Genomic DNA, 22,945 nt, shown 5'->3' on the forward strand with positions numbered 1-22,945 from the left:
GAGGTGTGCCTCTAAAAATGATCCCCAGGTCCTCAAGCTCATTTTTTTTTAGTTAATTGTCTGCTTACCTGCACTGATAGAAATGTCCACATGAGGCTGATGCTGAGGGAGGTAACTGCCTCTTGACCCTCAGCATTACTGTCTCTGCCTGTCTCTCCAGTGGCAGGAAGGCTGTGGAACACGTGCTCCATGTCACAGCAGAACATCCTGAAAAACAGACTTCTGAGTATCCACTCCCCAAAGAAGAGACTTTGAGGTTCCTTCCAGTGTTGGGATGGCATCTTTTTCACCTTTTAGTCCCTGTACCCCCACAACTGCTGTCCTCGCCCTGCTCTCCGAGTTTGGATATTAACATATGCTGAACTCACTCCCATTTTCTTTTCATTTTATTCGCTTCTCACTGGCAAGCATCAATTTCTGTTCATTGGCTTCAATATGAATATGTCACCCAAAATACTTGCTACTATGTCCTGAAAATTCAAATGTCTGCTGAATTTTAAATGCAGAAATTTGCCTATGTGCATGAGCCCTTGAACATTCATATGCCTGTGTGTATGTCCAAAGCAACCATTAGCACTTCTTCTAAACAAGTAACTTCAGCAAATAAACTGTTCATTTTAATGAGATGCTGAAAGTTAATAGCCATTTTTCTTAAGCTGACTAATGTTTTATAATGAGAAGCTGTTACATAATTAGAGCTGGAAACTATTTTTATTGTGCTGGACTTGACCTCACTTTGTGATCAGGAAGCACTGTTGTACTCTGTTGACTCTTAGCGGTTATAGGATGTTATGGCATAACATTATATATTGAGGGACAGAAACCAACAGCAATTCCTGTCCTCTGTGACAATTATACACTGAGTGGCCAGATTATTAATGATCTCTGAATGCATAATAATCTGGCCACTCAGTGTATATCCTATATAATAAAAGGCTAATATGCAAATTGTTCCCTCGACCAAGAGTTCGACCTGCAGGCAGGCCAGCCAACTGCCCATGTCCCCTCCCCCTGACCAGGCTGGCTGGACCCACCCATGCACGAAATCATGCACCGGGCCTCTAATATATATGTGTGTGTGTGTGTGTGTGTGTGTATGTATGTATATATGTGTGTGTGTGTGTGTGTGTGTGTGTGTGTGTGTGTGTGTGTATATATATATATATATATATATATATGCACACTGAGTGGCCAGATTATGCGTTCAGAGATCATAATAATCTGGCCACTCAATGTATTTCCTGGTAATATAATTCTCTGCCAGCCAGTTACCCATCATAAAAAGGTTCTATTACAACCTAGTTCACTATCTCATGGTTCTCTTATCCACAGTAACCTTGTAGTCCTCGCCCAGGGAAGGTAGCTTCTGCCCTGTGGGAAGTTGGCTTTCCCAAGATCCCACAAAATAGATACTTGATGTTAAATAATTTTAAAGTCTTAGAAACAGAAGTAACCCTGGAGATTATTTAGTTTAAAAATCTAGTTTATACATAAAGAAACTAAAGATAAAAGCACTTAAATAACTGGATTAAAACCACATAGCTACTTTGACGAAACTGAGCCCATTAGCCATCACCCATTTACTCATTCAAGTTCTCTGAATCCATCAGTTCTTTCCATTATACTCTGCTCTTGTTGTTTATGGAAGTTCTGGTTTCCATCATAGTGGAAAAGAGAGTTTGCTGTTTTTGCCCTTTGAAGGTTAGAGATTGTAGGAAAGAAGATCAGGGGTATTATAGAAAAGCCTTGTCCTCATAAACAAAAGGAAAACTTGTAGTCTAGGAGGATTCCAACTCGGCAGGCATCCGTCCATCTGTCCATACATCATAGGTGTTGACTTATGTCTTCATTTCTGCTCTAAGATAGTTTTGAAGAAAATTATATTGAGCCATTGAGCCTTCTGTGTTCCAGTCACTGTACTTCTAGCTGGGAATATCTTTTTTTTTTTTTTTAAGTGTGGAAAATAGCTCTGCCGGTGTGGCTCAGCAGTTGAGCATTGACCCAGGAACCAAGAGATCACTGGTTCAATTCCTGGTTAGAGCACATGCCAGGGTTGCTGGCTCCATCCCTGTAGGGGGTGTGCAGGAGGCAGCTGATCAGTGATGTTTCCCTCTCATTGATGTTTCTACCTTTCTGTCCCTCTCCCTTCCTCTCTCTCTCTCTCTCTCAAAATCTATAAAAACATATTTTTAAAAATGTATGGGAAATGACCATAGCACAATGGAGTAAAGTTCTAGAAGACAAGGTTGGGTAACATGAGAAAACAAAAATGGTATATTACTTCTTCTCTCTTGGAGAAGTGATCATAACTGAACCAAATCCTTAAGAATGTGGTGAGTTTGTAGGACTGGACAGAGGCTGCCCCAGATAGGAAGGCACAGATGTCCATTGTCAACCTAGAAGGAAGGGGACAGATGAGGCTGAGAGCCAGGTGGGAACCAATCCTGGAGTGCCTCAGATGACACATCAAGGCAATTGACCTTTGCCTTGTGGACAATGGGAAGTGCCTGAATGATTTTAGAGCAAGGATGATTGATTATGCATTTTAGAAAGATCACTCTGGAGGAGTGTGGAGGGTTGATCTGAAGGAGAATTGATTCCGGTTATTGAGGCCATTGATGTTGTGCTTGCAGTTACCTAGATATGAGATAATGAAGTCTCTGGTTCCAAGTTAAGCTTTGCCACTAACTTGGTCCTATTTGGCATTTCATTAAATAATCTGGAAGATATTGATGTTAGGGTGATCAGATTTCTGGAAGAGGGGTTGTAAGTATGTTTGGTGACATAAAGAGAGAGATGTGAGGGAGGGAAGGAACAGGAAGAGAGATGAGAGGAAGGGCCAGAGAGAGAGGAGAGGGAACAGGAGCTTGGAGGTAAGGGATCACATGTACCTGGAATAATGGTTGGAAACTATCAAGATGCAATTTCATAAAGTTCTGTATTTAGAGGTGGGGGGTGGAGATGGGGGGAGTCAGTGTACAAGGTCAGAATTGGGAAACCTGATTTGACAGTAGTTCATGGGAAACAGACTTAGGAGTTTTAGTCGCCAGTGAGGTCTTTATGTGATGACCAACATGGCTACTCCAATCTTGGGTACACTAATGAAGGTGGACTGTCAATAGCACAAGTGGTCCTGGCCCACCTGTTGTCTGCAGTGTCAGATGACATCTGGGTCTCTCATTCTAATTGAGTTGTTGACAAATAAGAACATGTCCAGAGAGGCTACCTTCCCATCTACCCTGCATTCTTGACCTTTCCAAGTTTTTATAACCCTCTCTCTGTATTAATAGAATCTGGAATCATTTTTGGAGTCTCTTATACCTTCTCTCGTACTTAGACTCTCAAACCAGTCTGTCTTCTCACTGTCTTTTTCCCAGCACAGTTATAAAGCTGAAGGTTGGTTTGGCATAGGGAGTCCTAATGTTATCAGTCTGGCTCATCATTGATGATGACTCTGCCAAAAGGGAAAAGAAGAGAGAGATCATGAACCAAATTAGGTGTCTCATAAATGCAGCTTCCCCCACACCTCGAGTCTTAGGAAGAAGGACATTCAAATGCTCAACATCCTACAAGGCTGGCATCGCAGGAAGGGATTTTAGCAAGTTTGTCAAGATTCACTCAAACCATGAATGGAACCATGAATTTGATATTATGCCAAATTGATTGGTAAGGATGGTCTCAATGACAGCATTACTTTAGTAGAAGCCTTACCAAAACATAGATACCTTGTCTTAGTCGTTTTCTTGTGTTCTTCCCTGCTATTGCCCAGCGTCTAGCACATACCAGGTGGCTCAATAAGTGATTTTTGAATGAATGTTCTCCTGCTTTCTGTTTTCTTAGTGTCACCAAACTATAGCAGTGCTTCTTGAACCATTTATTAGCCCACAGTCTATAGAGACTTTCACCTGAATGTAAATCATGGGTCATTTCATTCATCCACAGAGTCATTCTATAAAAGAAAAGTCAGCTGGCTAGCAATGTTCCCTTTCTCTGGCACAAGCCTTTTATCTAACCATGGATCAGTGGCACCGGTCAGCAGAACACCCTTGAGTGTTTATGCTCTGAGGCTTTTTCCACTTTGAGGTTAGAATTCTTATATTATACTCTTGAGTCAGTGTGCTCATAAATGTTAAGCTGTGAGTGGGAATCACAATAAGTGAGCAAAAACACTATTGGCTGTTTTGAGACTGGATTACGTTTTTTTCTAGGAGGGGCCATTAGAATTCAAGCAGGAGACATGGAAATCCAAATTCAACTGGGAATCACAAATTTGATCCATTTCAGAAGGCCCACCACAGCCCTTCCTCAGACCCCAGTGCTTTCTCGGACAATTCTGTGTGTATGCACGTTCCTCCTGACATCACCCTTTACTGGCTGAGGTTGCAGCATTTCAGCATTCAACACTGAGGTTAGCTGAGATGGAAGAAATTGCTTATCTCACATGTTTCTCCTGCATCTGCCCTAAGAAGACTCTAAATTTCTACCTTTTATTACTCAAAAAGTCCTTAATCTGTAATTCAACAGCGATATATTTTTAATTGGGGTATAATATACATCAAAATTCACATAGTTTAAGGATGATGCAGGTTGATGAGTTTGGGGAAAAGTAAAGCCTTTACCCCAGTCAAAATAGAAAAGGTTTCCATCAGCCCTGTGCCTCTGTCCACCAACACTGATACATATACATACATATATATATATATATATATATATATATATATATATATTGTTGATTTCAGAGAGGAATGGAGAGGGAGAGAGAGATAGTATCAATGATGAGAGAGAGTCATTGATTGGCTGCCTCCTTCACGCCCCCTACTAGGGATCGAGTCGCAACCCAGGCATGTGTCCTGAACAGAAATCCAACAGTGACCTCCTGGTTCATGGGTGGACACTCAGTCACTGAGCCATGCCAGCCAGGCTGATTCTTGACTCTACTTAGCTGCCGTAGTCTGGTCATATCATATATTCAACTCATTATATAAAACTAATCCTGCCTACTCTTTGTGTTTTAACCAAGCCTTAATTGTGAAAAGTAGTTAAGCACAACATTAAAGAATACTGAAAAAAAAAAAATAATAGCATCCATGCAAGATTTAAAGAAATAAAAATAAAAGAACCCAACACATTGTAACCACTATTCAGAAGTGATCTCCTTTTTAAAAAAAAGACAAAAAACTAACCTGCTGTAATACAGTTTCTCCAAAACAATGCCAGAAATTAATTTTGTATTTTTATGCAATGATGTGGTTTTTAATCTGAGGTTGGGCATCCCTCAGGCACCTGGAGTATTATGATCAAGCTGTGCTCCACAGTGGAGAACTTGGCCCCAAACTTCCAGTATGTTGGGTAGTTTGGGGGTTAGCTAGCCAGAACAGCTCTGTACTCTTGTTTCACCATTTTGGGGAGCCAAGGCATGCGTTTAATCAGCTTCCCAGATGAAGAATTTAGCTTCCTTACCAATGTAAACACTGAAAGGATCCACTCTGGGCTCTCCTCATTTCTTACCTCAGGTTTCCCAGTCTCTTTAGGCTTCGGAGAAAAAATATGAAGAAAAGAAAGAAAAAGATCAAAAACAGATTTTGTGGAATTGACTGTGTGTGGTCCACATTTTTTAAACATTTATTTTGTTTTTAAAGGATAAACAAAGATATTTGAATTAAAAATCCCATTAACTGCACTAGACATCTGTGTCAAAGTAAATCCCTGAGCTGTGACTCTTACCAAGAGCACTGTGAAGGACGCTGAGTTAGAGATTTTAGAAGGCTTAGGTTTTAATATTATTTTTATTAAGGTGTAATTTATGTACAGTAAATTCACCCTTTTTAAGTACAAGTCTGTGAATTTTGACAAATATAGAAAGTTATGTAACTATCACTACAACCAAGATATAGAATGACTCTATTAGCCCCCAAATTCCCTCCTATGCCTTTGTAATCGACCCCCGCCCAGGTCCTAACAATCAGCAATCCATTTTCCATGCTACAGTTTTAGATTTTTAATATAAAGAACAAATTCTTTGAGTATTTTTTTAATATTTCAAGAAAAATGATTTTAAATATAATGTTACATGCAATAAACAACATTTCAAGAAAAAAAGATTTTAAATATAATGATATTACCAAAACTGTACTAACATAGTATAATATCACAAAAGTTGTAGGAATTATTAAAAATCTGGAAATAACAGTATTACTTCTATTATATTCTAAAATATTTGTTTTCTCTGGCTCTCTTTTGTTCATCACTTTATGTTGTTCATTATATTCCACATATGAGTGAGATCATGTGATATTTATCTCTCTTTCTTGACTGCCTTATTTTGCTTAGCATAGTGCTCTCCAGGTCCATCCATGCTGTTGCAAATGGTAAGAATTGCTTCTTTTTTACCGCAGCATAGTATTCCATTGTGTGGATGTACCATCGGTTTTTAATCCACTTATCTGCTGATGGGCACTTAGGCTGTTTCCAAATTTTAGCTATTGTAAATTGTGCTGCTAGGAACATAGGGGGTGCATATATCCTTTCTGATTGGTGTTTCTGATTCCTTGGGATATATTTCTAGAAGTAGGATTACTGGGTCAAGTGGGAGTTTGATTTTTAATTTTTTGAGGAAACTCCATACTGTTCTCCACAGTGGCTTGCACCAGTCTGTATTCCCACCAGCAGTGCATGAGGGTTCCTTTTTTTCTGCATCCTTGCCAGCGCGTGTCATTTGTTGATTTGTTGATGATAGCCATTCTGACAGGTGTGAGATGGTACCGAATTGTCATTTTGATTTGCATCTCTCAGATAATTAGTGACTTTGAGCATGTTTTTCATATGTCTCTTGGCCTTCCTTATGTCCTCTTTCAAAAAGTGTCTATGTAGGTCCTTTGCCCATTTCTTTATTGGATTGTTTATCTTCCTTTTGTTAAGTTGTATGAGTTCCCTATACATTTTGGAGATTAAACCTTTATCAGAGATAACATTGGCAAATATTTTCTCCCATGCAGTGGGCTTTCTTGTTGTTTGTTGATGGTTTCTTCTGCTGTGCAAAAGCTTTTTATTTTGATATAGTCCATTTGTTTATTTTCTCCTTAGTTTCCATTGCCCTAGGAGCTGTATCGGTAAAGATATTGCTACAGACATATGTTTCCTATTTTGCTGCCTATGGATTCTTCTAAGATTTTTATGGTTTCCCATCTCAGGTTTAAGCCCTTTATCCATTTTGAGTTTATTTTTGTGTATGGTGTAAGTTGGTGGTCTAGTTTCCTTTTGTTTTGTGGGGTTTTTTTGGTGCATGTATCTGTTCAATTTTCCCAACACCATTTATTAAAGAGACTGTCTTGATTCCATTGTATGGTCTTGCCTCCTTTGTCAAATATTAATTGAGCATAATGGCTTGAGTCGATTGCTGGGTACTCTGGTTCCATTGGTCTATATGTCTGTTCTTGTGCCAGTACCAGGCAGTTTTGAGAACAGTGGCTTTGTACTATAGCTTGATATCTGGTATTGTGATCCCTCCAACTTTGTTCTTTCTCGGGGTCTTTTTTTATTCTATATGAATTTTTGGAGAGTTTGTTCTAGGTCTGTGAAATATTCCATTGGTATCTTAATGGGGATTGCATTGAATCTATAGATTGCTTTGGGTATATAGACATTTTAATTATGTTGATTCTACCAATCCATGAACACGGTATATTCTTTCACTTGTTTATGTCTTCCTCTATGTCTTTCTTCAACATCCTGTAGTTTTCCCAGTACAGGTCTTTTAACTCCTTAGTTAAGTTTATTCCTTGGTATCTTAATTTTTTTTATTGCAATTGTAAATGGGATTGTTTTTTTAGTTTCTCTTTCTGTGAGTTCATTATCCTATATAATAAAAGGCTAATATTCAAATCGTCTGAATGGTGGACCAACTGGTCACTATGATGTGCACTGACCACCAGGGGGCAGATGCTCAATGCAAGAGCTGCCCCCCTGGTGGTCAGTGTGCTCCCACAGAGGGAGCACTGCTCAGCCAGAAGCCAGGCTCACGGCTGGCAAGCACAGCAGTGTTGGCGGGAGCCTCTCCCGCCTCCACCTCCGTGGCAGCGCTAATAATGCCCGACTGCCGGCTTCAGACATCCCCCGAGGGTTCCCAGACTGCGAGAGGGCGCAGGCCAGGCTGAGGGTCCCCAGGAGGGCATGAATTTCATGCACCAGGCCTCTAGTTGGTGAATAAAAATGCCATAGATTTCTGGGTGTTAATTTTGTATCCTGCTACATTTACAAATTCATTTATTAAGTCTAGTAGTTTTTTGATGGAGTCTTTGGGGTTTTCTATGTACAATATCATGTCATCTGCAAATAATGAGTGTTTTACTTCTTGTTTTCCAATTTGGGTGCCTTTTATGTCTTCTTCTTGTCTGATTGCTATAGCTAACACTTCCAGTACTGTGTCAAACAGGAGTGGTGAAAGTGGACATCCCTGTCTTGTTCCTCTTCTTAGGAGAAATGGTTTTAGTTTTTGCCCATTGAGTATGATGTTGGCTGTAGGTTTGTCATATATGGCCTTTATCATGTTGAGATATGCTCCCTCTATTCCCACTTTGCTGAGAGTTTTTATCAAAAATGGGTGTTGGATTTTGTTGAATGCCTTTTCTGCATCTATTGATATGATCATGTGATTTTTGTCTTTTGCTTTGTTTATGTGATGTATCACGTTTATTGATTTGCAAATATTGTACCAGCCTTGCATCCCTGGAATAAATCCTACTTGATCATGGTATATGATCTTTTTAATATATTTTGTGGAGGGTTTAAGCATCTATGTTCATCAAGGATATTGGCCTGTAATTCTCTTTCTTTGTAGTGTCTTTATCTGGTTTTGGAATTAGGATAATGCGGGTCTCAAAAAAAGAGTTTGGAAGTGTTCCTTCCTTTTGAATTTTCTGAAATAGTTTGAGGAGTATAGGTGTTATACTTCTTTGAATGTTTGGTAAAACTCCCCTGTGAAGCCATCCGGACCTGGGCTTTTGTTCCGTGGGAATTTTTTGATTACTGCTTCTATTTTATCAGTTGTTATTGGCCTATTCAGGTTTTTTTATTCTTCCTGATTCAGTTTTGGGAGATTGTATTTTTCTAGAAATTTGTCTATTTCATCCACATTGTCCAGCTTGTTCGCATATATTTGTTCATAGTATTCTCTTACAATCCTTTGTATTTCTGTGGTTTTAGTGATTACTTCTCCACTTTCATTTCTGATTTTATTTATTTGGGTCCTCTCTCTTTGTTTCTTGATGAGTCTGGCTAATGGTTTATCAATTTTGTTTATCCTTTTAAAGAACCAGATCTTGGTTTCATTGATTTTTTTAAATTGTTTTTTTAAGAGTATTTTGTTTTTGTCTATTCAAAAGCTGTTATATTAGAATTTGATGAAATTATTTAAAATCATAGGAGAAATGTTAATGTTAATTGTTTATAATATTCTGAATAAAGAAATCTTAAATGGTTGTAATTTATATTTACAATGTGGTTTATACAAAGTTCATTTTTAATTTCAGATATCTTAGTGAATACTCAAAGCACAAGTCAAGTATGCATACTAAAATTATTTTCCCTGATGCTGGCGTTATACATGTGTCATGGCCAATGCATGGATATTTATTGATGAACAGTTGACTTTTAGCTATTGTGATGTTGAGCCTCCAGTGTGCCTGGGAAAGTGGGAATTAGGTTTCATGTATTAGGTATCATGTCACATTATTATTTCTTTCTGACTGAGGAGCAGGGATAGCTGAGAGATCAGTCCAGCTGAGTTGAAATATTCCCTCGGTCCTCAGAGTAGTTATAATTCCTCCCACATAAGATCCAGTATTGCCTGTTCTCAGTTTATTCTTCCCATGAATTTTCTCATTTCCAAATGGGTAATTCTTACACAGGTCTTCTGATATAGAATGCTTTGATGGGAGGAGACAAAATTTCACCTGCCTTGCCAAGTCTGGGCCCCAGCATCCCCCTTGTACCACTACCTCAGCAGTAAGTGCCCTCTGAGTCCAGTTGCTCTTTACTGCTGGACTCCTTTGATTTCATGTCATACGTTTGGAGAGAGGAAGAAGGTGATTGGGTTTTGCAGGATTTACAGGTAATTGAGTGACTGTCTGCTAGAGAGACCAGCATGTGGTCAAATCTGTGAATGTGACCACCACACCTTTGTGCTGTCTGTGCTGAGCCCTAGAGCCCATGAGCACTGACATCTCAACTACATCATGACTCATTTAAGCTATGGAGGTGGTTGTTTTCCAGAATGTGGAAGCCTGTAGCTCTGGAGGAGTAGAAGATCTAGGCCGGGGTGCCCTAGCACTGGGTTAAGCCCATCCTTTCATTAACCAACTTGTAATTTGGCAGTTAATATGCTTTTTGCACCTTTTTCTTTTTACCTATAAAATGAGGATAAGAATACCTCAGAGAACCCTAACTGGTTTGGCTCAGTCAATAGAGCGTCGGCCTGCAGACTGAAGGGTCCCAGGTTAGATTCCGATCAAGGGCATGTAACTTGGTTGCAGGCACACCCCCAGTTGGGGGTGTGCAGGAGGAGGTGATCGATGTTTTGCTCTAGTCAGTGTTTCTAACTCTCTATCCCTCTCCCTTCCTCTCTGTAAAAAAAATAAAAATAAAAAAATAATAAAAAATATATTTTTTAAAAAAGAATACCTGAGAGAATTGTTATAGAGATTATTTAACAACTAGTGGCCCGGTGCACGAAATTCATGCATGCAGGGGGGGTGTCCCTCAGCCCAGCCTGCACCCTCTCCAATCTCGGACCCCTCGAGGGATGTCCGGTTTAGGCCCAATCCCTGCGGCAGTCGGACATCCCTCTCACAATCTGGGACCACTGTTCCTAACCACTCGCCTGCCTGCCTGTCTGATTGCCCCTAACCGCTTCTGCCTGCCAGCCTGATCGCCCCCTAACCGCTCCCCTGCCGGCCTTATTGATGCCTAACTTCTCTGCTGCTGGCCTGATTGCCCCCAACTACCCTCCCCTGCTGGCCTTATTGCCCCCAAGGCTTTTATTTGTATAGATATGACCCTTCACAGAAAATTTCACTAACCCTGCTTTACAATAAGGGCTTGTCAATTGAATCATTGGGGCCAGACACCAAGATTTCCTTTCTTTGAATAGTGGAGGGAATAATTATCTTGTCTTTAGGTTGCCCTGAACATCAAATGAGATAATGACTTAAGAAAGTATAAAAGCACCATATAAAGACAACTTTTTCATGTACTGAAAAGACAATAAAGTGGTAAAATGAAAAACACTATTTTTATTCTCCCCCTTCCTTCCTTTGCAGCCTTTATTTAAACTTTGAAATTTATAAAAATGTCACTCCTATTTTCATTTCTTTATATTCAATATTATTTTGTATTTTTTTCAGGTTTTATATTAGTTACAGAATAGTGGTTAGACAATCATATACTTTACAAAATGTTCCCCAATATTTCCAGTACCCACCTGGCATCATACCGTCATTACAACACTGTTGACTATATTCCCTATTTAAGTGACAATGGGTTTACAGGTTCCTTTCAATCTTTCTTTTGTGTTGCTCACCCTTCCTTTTCTTTCTCACTTCTTCCCTCATTTTCTTTATATAGTATCTCATTTGGCCATCAAAGCTCAGTGAAGGCACTGGGACACGCTTAATCCATTTTACAGACCAGGAAACTGAGGCCGATTCCAGTTGGCTGTGGAACTGGACTCAGTGCACAAGGACCCCTCACAGCTGCGCTCTCCGCCCTTTCTAAGGGACAGCCGTGGGGCAAACAGAACAAACCTTCCCGTCAGGCTCATTCTCAAGCACCTCTTCATTGTGGATGCTCCACATTCTTTCCTCTCCCCCGTCCTCCGCCCCCATTCTTTACTGCCCCTCCTTCTGGGGAGCAGGTGGTAGGCTTCGCACTCACCGTGCAGGTGTGCACTGCCATGGGGTGGGGTGGGGTGGGAACTGGGGTTGGGGTGGGTGTGGGCTTGCTTTTGGGCCAAGGCAGGAGCAGGAGTCACCACCTCTCAAGTGCGAAGGCCACCGGTGCGAGGCCCAGTTACCACTGGGAGCTTTGCCAAACCGCTGCAGTGGGTACCTGGCAGTGCAGCACCCCTCCACTGAGGTGGCACCGCCCCTCAACCCCCACCTCAGGGCTGTGGGTCCGCGCCCCTCCGCTCGGGCATCCGTCCACACCGGCAGTCATCACCTCTTGTTTCCCGCCGGACTGACCCACTTCTTGGGGCCACTGCAGAACCTCACTCTCCACGGGCGAGGCAGATCCCCACTTGCCGGCCCCCTGCTCCGGCCCAAGCCCCCTCTGGTGCACCCCACCTTGGCGCCACTCTGCACCCCTTGGGCCGCCTGCCTCCTAACCAGCTGCTTCACTGAAGGCACAACACTCACCCGGGCGCTGCTCTGCGCCCCTTGGGCCGCCCGCCTCCTGGCCGGCTGCTTTGCCAAAGCTGCAGCGCTCGCCCGGGAGCCGCCCCTCAAGTGGGCCCACAGCCAGGCCTCTCACGCTGCTAGGTGTCCACCCTCTCTGTTTCATGTCTTGAATGGTCACCGGGTTCAGGCACCCTGCGGCCCAGCCACATGACCTCCGAGCGGCCTGGTAGAGTCGGTCTCCGCGAACCTGTGGATCTGTGGCCAGAGGCCCGGCCTGGGTCTCAGCAACCCCATGCCTGCTAGAGAGGGCTGTTGGAGGAGGACCGGAGACCATCAGTCATCAGCTCCCCAACTCCAGAGGAGGCACCACAGGCTCACGTCCCCACCCGGGCCTGCTGCGCGCGCAGCCTCCTGAACAGTCGTGATGTTATGGAGTAACGGACAATTTGCATATTCCTCTATTATTATATAGGATTCCTCAGTTTCACAAACATATATTGAGACCTGCTATTTGCCATACACTGTCTGAGTGCTGATGACCCAGCAGCCTCTTCTTTCAAAAAGTGGAGTTGGAGACAATAAATCAGTATGTAATGTGACAGGTGTGGTAAGTGCTATGAAGAAAATTCAAACGAATCAGTGAAGGTAGAAGGTAAATGGGGGTTGCTATTTCATATGAAGTGGTTAGAAAGGTATCTCTGAGAAGACAGTAATTGAGCAGAAACTTACATAAAGTGAGGAAGCAAGCCATGTCCCCGCATGGACACTAAGCATGGAGTGTTTGAAGAGGCCCCGGGTCAGCAGTGAGGCAGGAGCATGGGGTTGAGGGGATGAGGTGTGTGGGGACTGGTAGGCAGGTCTGGAAGGGCCTATAGCCCATCATGAGGGCTTTGGGGTTTGCTCTAAATTAAACCATATAATGGTTTTGAAAAGAGGAAAGACAGACCTGCCTTCCAATCCTATATAATAAGCCTAATATGCAAATTATCCCATCGGGTGGTCGTTTGACGTGTGCTGACCACCAGGGGTTGGCATGGAACATGGCGGGTGGCGCGGCACTGGCAGCAGGTGGCAGTGGAGGTGCTGCCGGCCCCAATAGGCCCCAACAAGAGCAGAACCACAGCGGGATGGTGGAGCAGGTGAGCGGGCTGCGCCAGGCCAAGGCAGGTGCAATCGGGGGCCCAGGTGCTGCCCAGGGCCCAGAGGTCAGCTGGGACCTACCCTTCCATGCCAGATGCTCACTTTTCGATTGCCAACCAGGCCTAGGGACCGTACCGGTGCATGAATATTTAAAAATAATTCCTCTGGTTGCTAAGCTGAAAACAGACTGTATAGGTGGGCAAGCATGAAAACAGGTAGAATAATTAGGAGGTCATCTCAGTAATCTAGGTGGGAGATGATGGTGAACTAGAATAACAGCAGAGGTAGTGAAAAGAGGTCATATTTTGAAGTTAACAGGATTTGCTCATGACTTAGATGTGGCTGTGGCGTATGAGAGAAACAGATGTGTCAAGAGGAGTGAGTTCAAATTTTTGGCCAGGCCACCACGAAGAAGAAATGGCCATTTGCTGAACTAGGGCTCCAGTGGAAGTGAGGCTTGGAGAGAAATGAAGAGTTCATTGTTTGCATGTCCATAAAATTGAAGATGTCCATTAGATATCCAAATGGAAATGTCAAGTAGCCCATTGAATGCAGGAGTCTGTGTTCAAGGGAAGATTGGGGTGGAGATAAATGTTGCAAGATCCTGGCCATGGAAGTGAAAGCTGGATGAGATCATTAAGGCTCCGACTATTGATGGAGCAGGAAAGGAGATAGAGCCATGGGCACCCTAAGGTGCAGGTGGTGAGTGAGACAGAAGACAGGTGAAAGGCATGTGTATCAAATGCTTCTAGTAGGTGAGTAAGGAAAGGACTGAGAAGTGACCACAGTCTGCATGCAGTATGTGGATAGGAAGTGCCCAGGACAGCCTTGCTTAATTAAATAATCAGTGTTTAATTACATTTAGGTTTCTCCCCACCCCCTTGTCTTTGTTTTCTGGTTTTGATGGCAGAAAACCTCACCCAAATAAGTGCCTTAGCCTACCTGTGTCCTGAAAGCCTTACTTGGAGAAATACTGTCCTAAATCACTCCTGCTTTAAATTTACTTGAGTCAAACTCAAGCCCTCCTGGTGAGACCTTTTTTACATTCTTCTTAAAATCACAGGACTTCTGAATTGGGACAATGTATGTATCATCTCTTTAAACTATAAAAACAGTAATTCATAAACGTGCAATAGTATGTGGCCTATGAAGAAAGAAGAAGAGGAGACCAGCATTTTGAAGGGCTTATGATATTCTCGGCACAATACCTTCACATATGTTCTTTCTCATTACATACATTTATGATATATATTAAATGTCAAAATTTATTTGGGCTGGGTGGGGGTGAAGGGATTGAGCAAAAAAGAAAAAAAGAGAGAGAAAACTCATGGACACAGACAACAGTGTGGTGATTGCTGAGGGGAGAGAGGAGGTGGAGGAGGATAAAGGAGGAATAAGTGGTGATGGACGGAGACTTGACTTGGGGTGGTGAACACATAATACAGGGTACAGATGATGTATTGTGGAACTGTGCACCTGAAACCTGTATATGTTTGTTAACCAGTGTCACCCCAATAAATTCAATTAAAAAAAGGGGGGAGGGATTTGAGTAGCCCCTTTACATGGTAGTAGTCACTTGGTTTTTTGGCAAGTTCCATATTTAAGTTGTAATGAATAAATGGAGCACAGCAAGTCATCATGTCTGTGATTTTCGTTTTACAAATGCTGACTAAATATATTCCTAACTCTCCTGATAATTTTTATAGTGATATTCACCAAGTTTTATTCTTTTCTGAAGACATCTTCAGAAAATTGTTTAGCACTTCACAGTTTACAAAGCACTTTTTAAAAAAATCTTATTGTTGAAAGTATTACATGGGTCCTCCTTTCCCCCCCATAAACCTCTTCCAGCCTGCTCCTGTCCTTCACACCCCCCCACCACAGGTCCTCACCCAGCCATTGTCTGTGACAAAGCACTCTTATACAAAAAGTATTTGAGCCTTGAAATATCTCTGTGATGTAGGCATATTAGTTATATTAACTTGATGGTTTTCAAAAGCAGATATCCATTATGCCTTCTTCCTCTATATCCTGTGCTGTGTTGCATTGTATCCTTTCAAGCTTCACATTAATATGCTAAACTATTCTATGTTTATATAAATGTTGTGAAATTAGATTCTTTATAGAATACATCTGAATTGTTTATTGGCTACGGGCTAAATTGCTATAATGCTAAAGATAGGGCAGTGGGGTAATAGGTTTGGATGTAGAAAGACAGGGGGATGTTACTGGAGAAATAGAAGTTCACATCTAATTGCAACAGATTTCAGTGGTCACAGCAAAATGTACAGAAGTAAGACGTGGTTGAGGGCAGGGGTTAGGGACCCAGAGGAAGGAGGAAGGGGGGGAGGGAATGGGAGATATCTGTAATACTATCAACAACAACAACAAAATATTTATAAAAAATATACAGAAGTAATGACAGACAAAGCCTTGCTCAAAACCAAAGCTCAAAGTAAAGTGATTTTAGAAAATTCAGAGAATTTTATTACAATTATCATTCTATTCTTTTGGGAACTGCTGTGACCTAAAATTTGTTTGCATCCTGGTATTGAAGCACTCTTGCAGATAGGTTGATAAGGGTTTGAGCTGGTAAACATTTTAACTCCAATGTAGAGTTTCCATTGTCCTTTCTGTATTATAGGAGGATACAGGTCAGTACAGCTTTCCTTGCCTATGATTTTTCACTGAAATATTTTCAGCCTGCTATAATTACAGCCGACCCTTGAACAACATGGTGGTCAGGGGCACTGTGATTAACTTGACTCTCCAAAAAGTTATCCCTTGGTATCTGCAAGGGATTAATTCCAGGACCATACTCCGCCCAAAGGAGACCAAAATTCTTAGTTGCTCAAGTCCCTTATATAAAACTAGAGGCCCGGTGCACAAAATTCATACTCGGGGGGGGGGGGGGGAAAGGGGGTGTCCCTCAGCCCAGCCTGCACCCTCTCCAATCTGGGACCCCTCGAGGGATGTCCGACTGTCCAGTAGGATCGGGCCTAAATGGGCATTCAGACATCCCTCTCACAATCAGGACTGCTGGCTCCCAACTGCTCGCCTGCCTGCCAGCCTGATTGCCCCTAACCGCTTCTGTCTGCCAGTCTGATCACCCCTTAACCACTCCCATGCCAGCCTGATTGCCCCTAACTGCCCTCCCCTGCAGGCCTGGTCCCCCAACAACTGCCGTCCCCTGGAGGCCTGGTCCCCCCCAACTGCTCTCCCCTGCAGGCCTGGGTCCCCCCCAACTGCCCTTCCCTATAGGCCCAGTCGCCCCCAATTTTCCTCCCGTGCAGGCCTGGTCACCCCTAACTGCCCTCCCCTGCAGGCTTGATTGCCCCCAACTGCCCTCCCTTGCAGGCCTGGTCCCTCCCAACCTCCCTCCCCTGCTGGCCATTTTGTGGTGGCCATCTTGTGTCCACATGGGGGCAGCCATCTTATGTGTTGGAGTGATGGTCAATTTGCATATTACTCTTGTATTAGATAGGATAGAGGCCTGGTGCACTGGTGGGGGCCGGCTGGTTTGCTCTGAAGGGTGTCCCAGATCAGGGTGAGGGTACCCTTGGGGTGTGGGGCAGCCTGGGCGAGGGGCCTGTGGTGGTTTACAGGCTGGCCATGCCCCCCGGCGACCCAAGTGGAGGCCCTGGTATGTGGGATTTATTTATCTTCTATAATTGAAACTATGTAGCCTTGAGCAGAGGCCAGGGCCGACCAGGGCGGGCGGGAAGCTTGGCTTCCTCCATCGCTGGGGGCAACCCAAGCCTCCTGCTTGCTCCAGCTCTGGCCACCGCCATATTTGTTGGGTTAGTTTGCATACTCGCTCCTGATTGGCTGGTGGGCATAGCAGAGGTATGTTCAATTTGCATGTTTCTCTTTTATTAGATAGGATGGCATTGGACAATGCATACAGTTGGCCCTCCACATCTGTGGCTTATTCACTGCATGCATGTGAAACCCAGGGATACAGAGGGTCAACTGTATATTTACTGAAAAAATCCGCATATAAATGGACCTGTGCATTTCAAACTTATGTTATTCAAGGGTTAATTGTACTCTGTCAGATTCAACCTTGCATTATATTCTATTTCGTGTTGAGGAATGACTGTGTAAAAAATATATTATCTTGCTTAGCATGGTATAAGCTTTTTAATGACTGGTTGATGCCTGATTCACCTTTGTTACTTCTCAGAGTTTAGCTCAGTGCCTTGTACATAGCAGGAATTCAATAAACATGAATTGAATAGACTTGAATTAGTATTGGCCACTGTTGTGTTGGCTGCATTATTTGGTGATAAATATAAAAGGAAAATGTAAGATTAGCAATTAAAGATATGATCTTATTGACTTTCTTTTTTATTACTTTATTTGATATGTACTGTTTCAGATGCTGTTTTTATATATAGCTATTTACCAATTTACCAATGTACCTTAACAAAACTTAGGGATGAGATGTTGCCTTATATTTTTAATCCAATTTTTTATAAGATAATTGGTATTTGTGGGCAAAATGTGACTATTACAAACCCTTAATACTTTCAAATTACCTGAAAAACACTATATTTGGTGGCTTTAGATGTATTTATTTCAATCTCTTGATTTTAGTAGTGAACCATATGTCCTGGAAATTCCATGACATGAATATAAACCCCATGACAAAATATGCTTATACATTTTCAAAAGCCAGGATTATTCTTTACTTAACAGAAATTAGCCTTTCAGGTTTAAATTATAATCAATTTTCTAAAATTGCTTTAGTTTGAGTTTTGGTTTACACTGACAGGCAAGAACCTGTCTGTCACCACTTCCGTACATTTTGCTGTGACCACTGAAGTCTGTTACGATCAGATGTGAACTTCTGATATCCCCCGTCTTTCTACACCCAAACCTATCACCCCACTTCCCTATTTGCAGTATTATAGCAATTTAGCCCGTAGCCTATAAACAATTCAGATATATGGGACACCACTTTTTTCCAACTATAAAGAGTCTAATTTCTGTGTATGTGTGGACATTTTAATAGACATTGTCTGAAGTTTTGTTTTTTGTACATGATAGTACAGGGAAAGTCAAACATGAGTGGTTTCTGCAGAAAGATTCCGAAGGGGACACACCTTCACTTATCAACTGGCCTTCCAGGTATATTCCAAATTGAAACTCTTGGCTTTTGTTTCCTGAGTGCTGCTCTCCCTGCTGCCTTGCCTGCTGTTTCTCACATCACCCAGTGCTAATTCTCCTCTTTCTAATGGCAGTGCATTTGAAAATCATGTGTTCAGAAAGAGCTGCTGGAAGTTACTTCCTAATCATTTGCTTTTCTCCTTCAAATGTCCTAATCTCTCCTCTACTAGCATTTCCTTTTGCTCCTCTTTTTGAAACCTTTTTACTATACCTCTTGTTTTTGTCCTCTCTAACCACCTCCCACACTCCCAGTCAACCTGGCACTTTTGGGTTGCTCCCCTCCTGAGGCCAGCTACTCAGCTGGTGTCCCATCTTGTCAGCACCCCTTCACCAGGCACGCAGCCTCCTTGTTTTCATGTCTCCTCATCTCTAAACCAATAGTTAATTCTCAACAGTTAAATAGAGAGCCTGTGGTTTTAAAAGCAGGCAAAACCCCCTATCATTTCATTTTTCAGTTTGGAGGCAGGGAGAGGCGGAAGGAGTAAGAATGAATAAGTCACTGGCAAGACAAAGCACCCATATATTGAGTTTCTAACAGTCTTTGTTCTCAGCTGAGGACAACATTCAGATTGTCTCTGATTAGAAGGACACATTCCACAGGAAAAGTTGAACCACATTTCAGTCTTCTTTTGATTAACAAAACTTGTAAATATGAAAACATCCAACACTGGCTAGTCTGAGAAAAATAACAACTCAGAATCCCTTTCCCCTAAATTGTTCATAGTTACTGCCCTTCGTGTGTCTTCGTTTTTCTTTAATGAAGTATATATAGATATTCTGCATCTCATGTTGGAAAACATGGAGGTGTTCACATCAAAGTTAGCAAGGTGAATTGGTCATTTAAGGAAATACTCTCTTCCTAAAGGTATATATCAGAAATAATTATTTTTGATGACTAATCTTAAGTAAATAAAGGTTTTACATTCCCCAAGAAATCACTTTTCCTACTTCAGAGGCTTTCTTTATTTTTAGTAATCCATTCCTAAGCAGTTTCAATGGTTTCTCGTTTCTCACTATGTGGTATTTCAAAAAATAAAAATAAGAACTAGCTAGGACTATTAAAGCCATGTGTTTTGTAAATATCAAGTTACATACATTTTGTCACTATTCTTTCCCTTTAAAAGATAAAGCAACTAAGGCAGGTAAGTGCCTGAGACCACACAACTAGAACTAGCTGAGTCAGGCTTTGAGCAGAGATCTCCTCCAGCCCCACGGCCAGAGCTCTTGGCTACTTTGTTTCTGCAGTGATGGAAACATAGAAAAGTAGCTTTTAAAATGGATTCAAGTTTTGCTGTCAGAAACAACTAGAGTAATCTCTTTTTACATTACTTTTTAACTAACAGCCTAATAGGAATTGCTATTTCAGAGGAGAGAAAAATGTTCAGTTTATTAATTCTTTCAACAATGATCTTTTCTCTAATATTCTTCTGAGTGCTACACTTATTAGTAGTAATGATGACCAAACTGGTGACATGTCTTATGAATGAATGAATGAATGAATGCAGTCTGCATTGCATGAAAAGCTTGTGAATGTTGAGGTGTGTGCTTGGAAGAGGTGATTATTTGTTGTATCTTGAACTCAATAAAAAAGTAATCATGAATACTCTTACATTTCCAGAAGATGATGAAATCACATTTGGTCAGTAGGTGTAGGTATGCCTGGAAACTACCCACAGTCATATACTAGGCCTGTACATGCAGAAAGCTTGCTGTTCACAGCACCAGCCCCAGTGTGCCCTCGTGCATACTACTGGCGTGCATTGAGGGATTTTTCTGTGGCTTCTGGGTATTCATTTAGTTAGAAGGCATCTCTTCTCTCCCAGGACAGCATCTGACCCCTGAGCTTTATGGGTAGAGTTAGTTTTGCACCACTCTGGCATTTGAATGCACATTTGAAAACTCGTTTCAAAATCATTCATTTTGCAAGCAGTGGGCTTCTGATATTAACTACCCAAAATGCTTCTCCACAAATTGTTCTCTCTTTGGTTTTATTTCCATTGACTGGTAATCCGTGATGCATGCATGCTTCTTTCCTGTTAAGTAGTTACTGCTCTTTGCAACTTAAACCTTTTTCTTTCTTAAAGAGTTAAAGTTAGAGAAAAATTGGTGAAAGAGGAGAGTGCTCGCAGCAGCCCTGAACTTGCCTCAGAGTCCTTAACTCACAGGAGATGTCAGCCCGTGCCAGGGCATTACCTGTCCTTTCATTCAGAAAACTCGGCCTTCGATAGGGTCACGAGCAAGGCAGCCGGCTCTGCACGACAGCCGATCCGTGGCTATGTCCAACCAGCAGATCCCGTGCACACTGCCATGCTGGTGACCTCAGAAACCCCAGAAAGTGTGTCTGAGTGCAGCTGGGTAGGATCAGCCACCCAGAATGTCATACAGCCTCCTGCCCTGAAGGTTCTCGAAGGTGAGAGAAGAGATACCCCCATTCTCCATATTTGTGAATCACAAGCAGAAGAAGATGTGCCCCTTGCTGAAGCTCTCAAGAAAAGCAGGAAAGCACTCTTGGATTTAGAGGACGGAGGGCTTGTGAGAAGCCACGAGGACACTTCTGGAAATGAGGACTTTGGGAAGCCTGCCGTTCTTGGCACCATCACCTTAGAACATCGCAAGGAGCCAGAAAGTCTCTCACACCCACCTCAAGCTCAGCACCAGTCCACTGAGAGAATGGGCAGGAGCGAAATGGTTTCCTATGTTCAGAGCGAGCCTGTATCCCAAGATGCCAGAGTGACAGGTCACAAGAAAGAAGCACCTAGAAGGAAGCGCAAGGTCCTCACCCGCTCCCTGTCTGACTACACGGCCCCCCCTCAGCTCCAGGCCCTGAAGAGTAAGCACCCAGCTGCAGAGGGAGAGCTGGAGCCGCAGGGTCCCAAAGCTGAGGGGCCCCACTTGGAGCTGAGCATGCTGGACACCAAGGTCTCTGTTGCACAGCTCCGAAGTGCATTTCTGGAGTCTGCCAGTGCCAGCAAGAAACCTGAACTGTAGGTGATGTTTCAAAAGTCCTCCTGATGTGTCACTTGCACGTCCTTGGCAAAATTATTAATTTCTCAAGTTGTATTGCGTCCTGCATTGAGTCACATTTAAGCTTAGCTCACAAGTGTGCAGGGCAGACCATATAGGACATGGCTCCAAAACTACCATTCTGCTTTGCCTACTAATGGGGAGCTGGAGGATTGGGTCTCTGGAATGCTCCATCTCCTTTGCATGCATGGGAGAGGGATGCAGCGGGATTTGGTGGTGTCTGTGCCTTGACTCACTGAGATGCATAAATCTTTGCTTTATTCTCTCTCTCTCTCTCTCTGTCTCCCCGGTCCTCTGCTATATCCTCTCTCCTGATGATTCTAAAAGCCAATCAAGGCTTGAGAGGTCAACCAAAGGAGTTGGCTTGCCTACCAGTGTGGAACGGGAGAGAGGGTCCCAGAAACCACGACGCTATTTTTCTCCTGGTGAAAGTAGAAAAACTTCTGAGCGATTTAGAACTCAACCTATAACCTCAGCAGAACGAAAGGAATCAGATAGGTAGGCACATGTATGTCTAGGAACTAACTCACACAGGATTTTCATCACAGTGATGGTCCTGATGCTGTTTAAATGGGATGTGGTGATTCCATAGTTCTTCCATCTAATCGATAAGGAATATTTACTTGGCTGATATAAATGTATTTTTAAAGAATGTTGTCCTTGACAACGGAATCCCAAGATACTGTTTTTAATTGCACTTAAACTATAAGAGGAAAAATTTTTCTTCATTTAATGTTTTTAATTTTTTATGTCCTTGTTAAGTTAGAATCCAAGTTAAGTATTCACCATATTTTAAAATAACTGAGGAATATTCATTTTTAAAATGTCTGCCTGCTTGTTGTATTTGAGTTTTATATTATCACTTGATTATCCCTGGAAATGATAAGGTTTGTCTAAAAAGTTACCATCAGTCATGTTGAATAAGTCACATTTGATTCTGGTTTGTCTCCACAAGGTGTCCACTTGGCTGGGCTGTGTGCACATGCATTCCATGTTGTCTGTTAACTGTACATACATATTCACAACTAGAATTACTGTGAGGATGATATTCTTTAAGAAAATTTAATTGCATTTTTATTTTTATGATAATTTATATGGACCGTCTACTCCCACCAGCTAATTTTTTATTGTTATTTGTTAATGTCTTTCCTAGGTCTACTTCAAATTCAGAAATGCCAACTGCTGAGGGCAAGTATCTGTTTTCCTTTTGCTTCTTT

At 42.2% G+C, this 22,945-nt stretch overlaps 1 protein-coding gene across 1 annotated transcript in view; it reads left to right on the forward strand.

Annotated features, from left to right (window-relative positions):
- Nucleotides 1-22,945, forward strand: part of SVIL (supervillin) — a 108,203-nt gene that overhangs the window by 18,095 nt on the left and 67,163 nt on the right. The window contains exon 5 of the mRNA XM_054716600.1: nt 22,882-22,916. Within this exon, the coding sequence (XP_054572575.1) occupies nt 22,882-22,916 (35 nt within the window). The remainder of the gene's footprint in view (nt 1-22,881; nt 22,917-22,945) is intronic.

The sequence above is a fragment of the Eptesicus fuscus genome, chromosome 5 (assembly GCF_027574615.1).
Source record: "Eptesicus fuscus isolate TK198812 chromosome 5, DD_ASM_mEF_20220401, whole genome shotgun sequence".
NCBI classification, from domain to species: domain Eukaryota; kingdom Metazoa; phylum Chordata; class Mammalia; order Chiroptera; family Vespertilionidae; genus Eptesicus; species Eptesicus fuscus.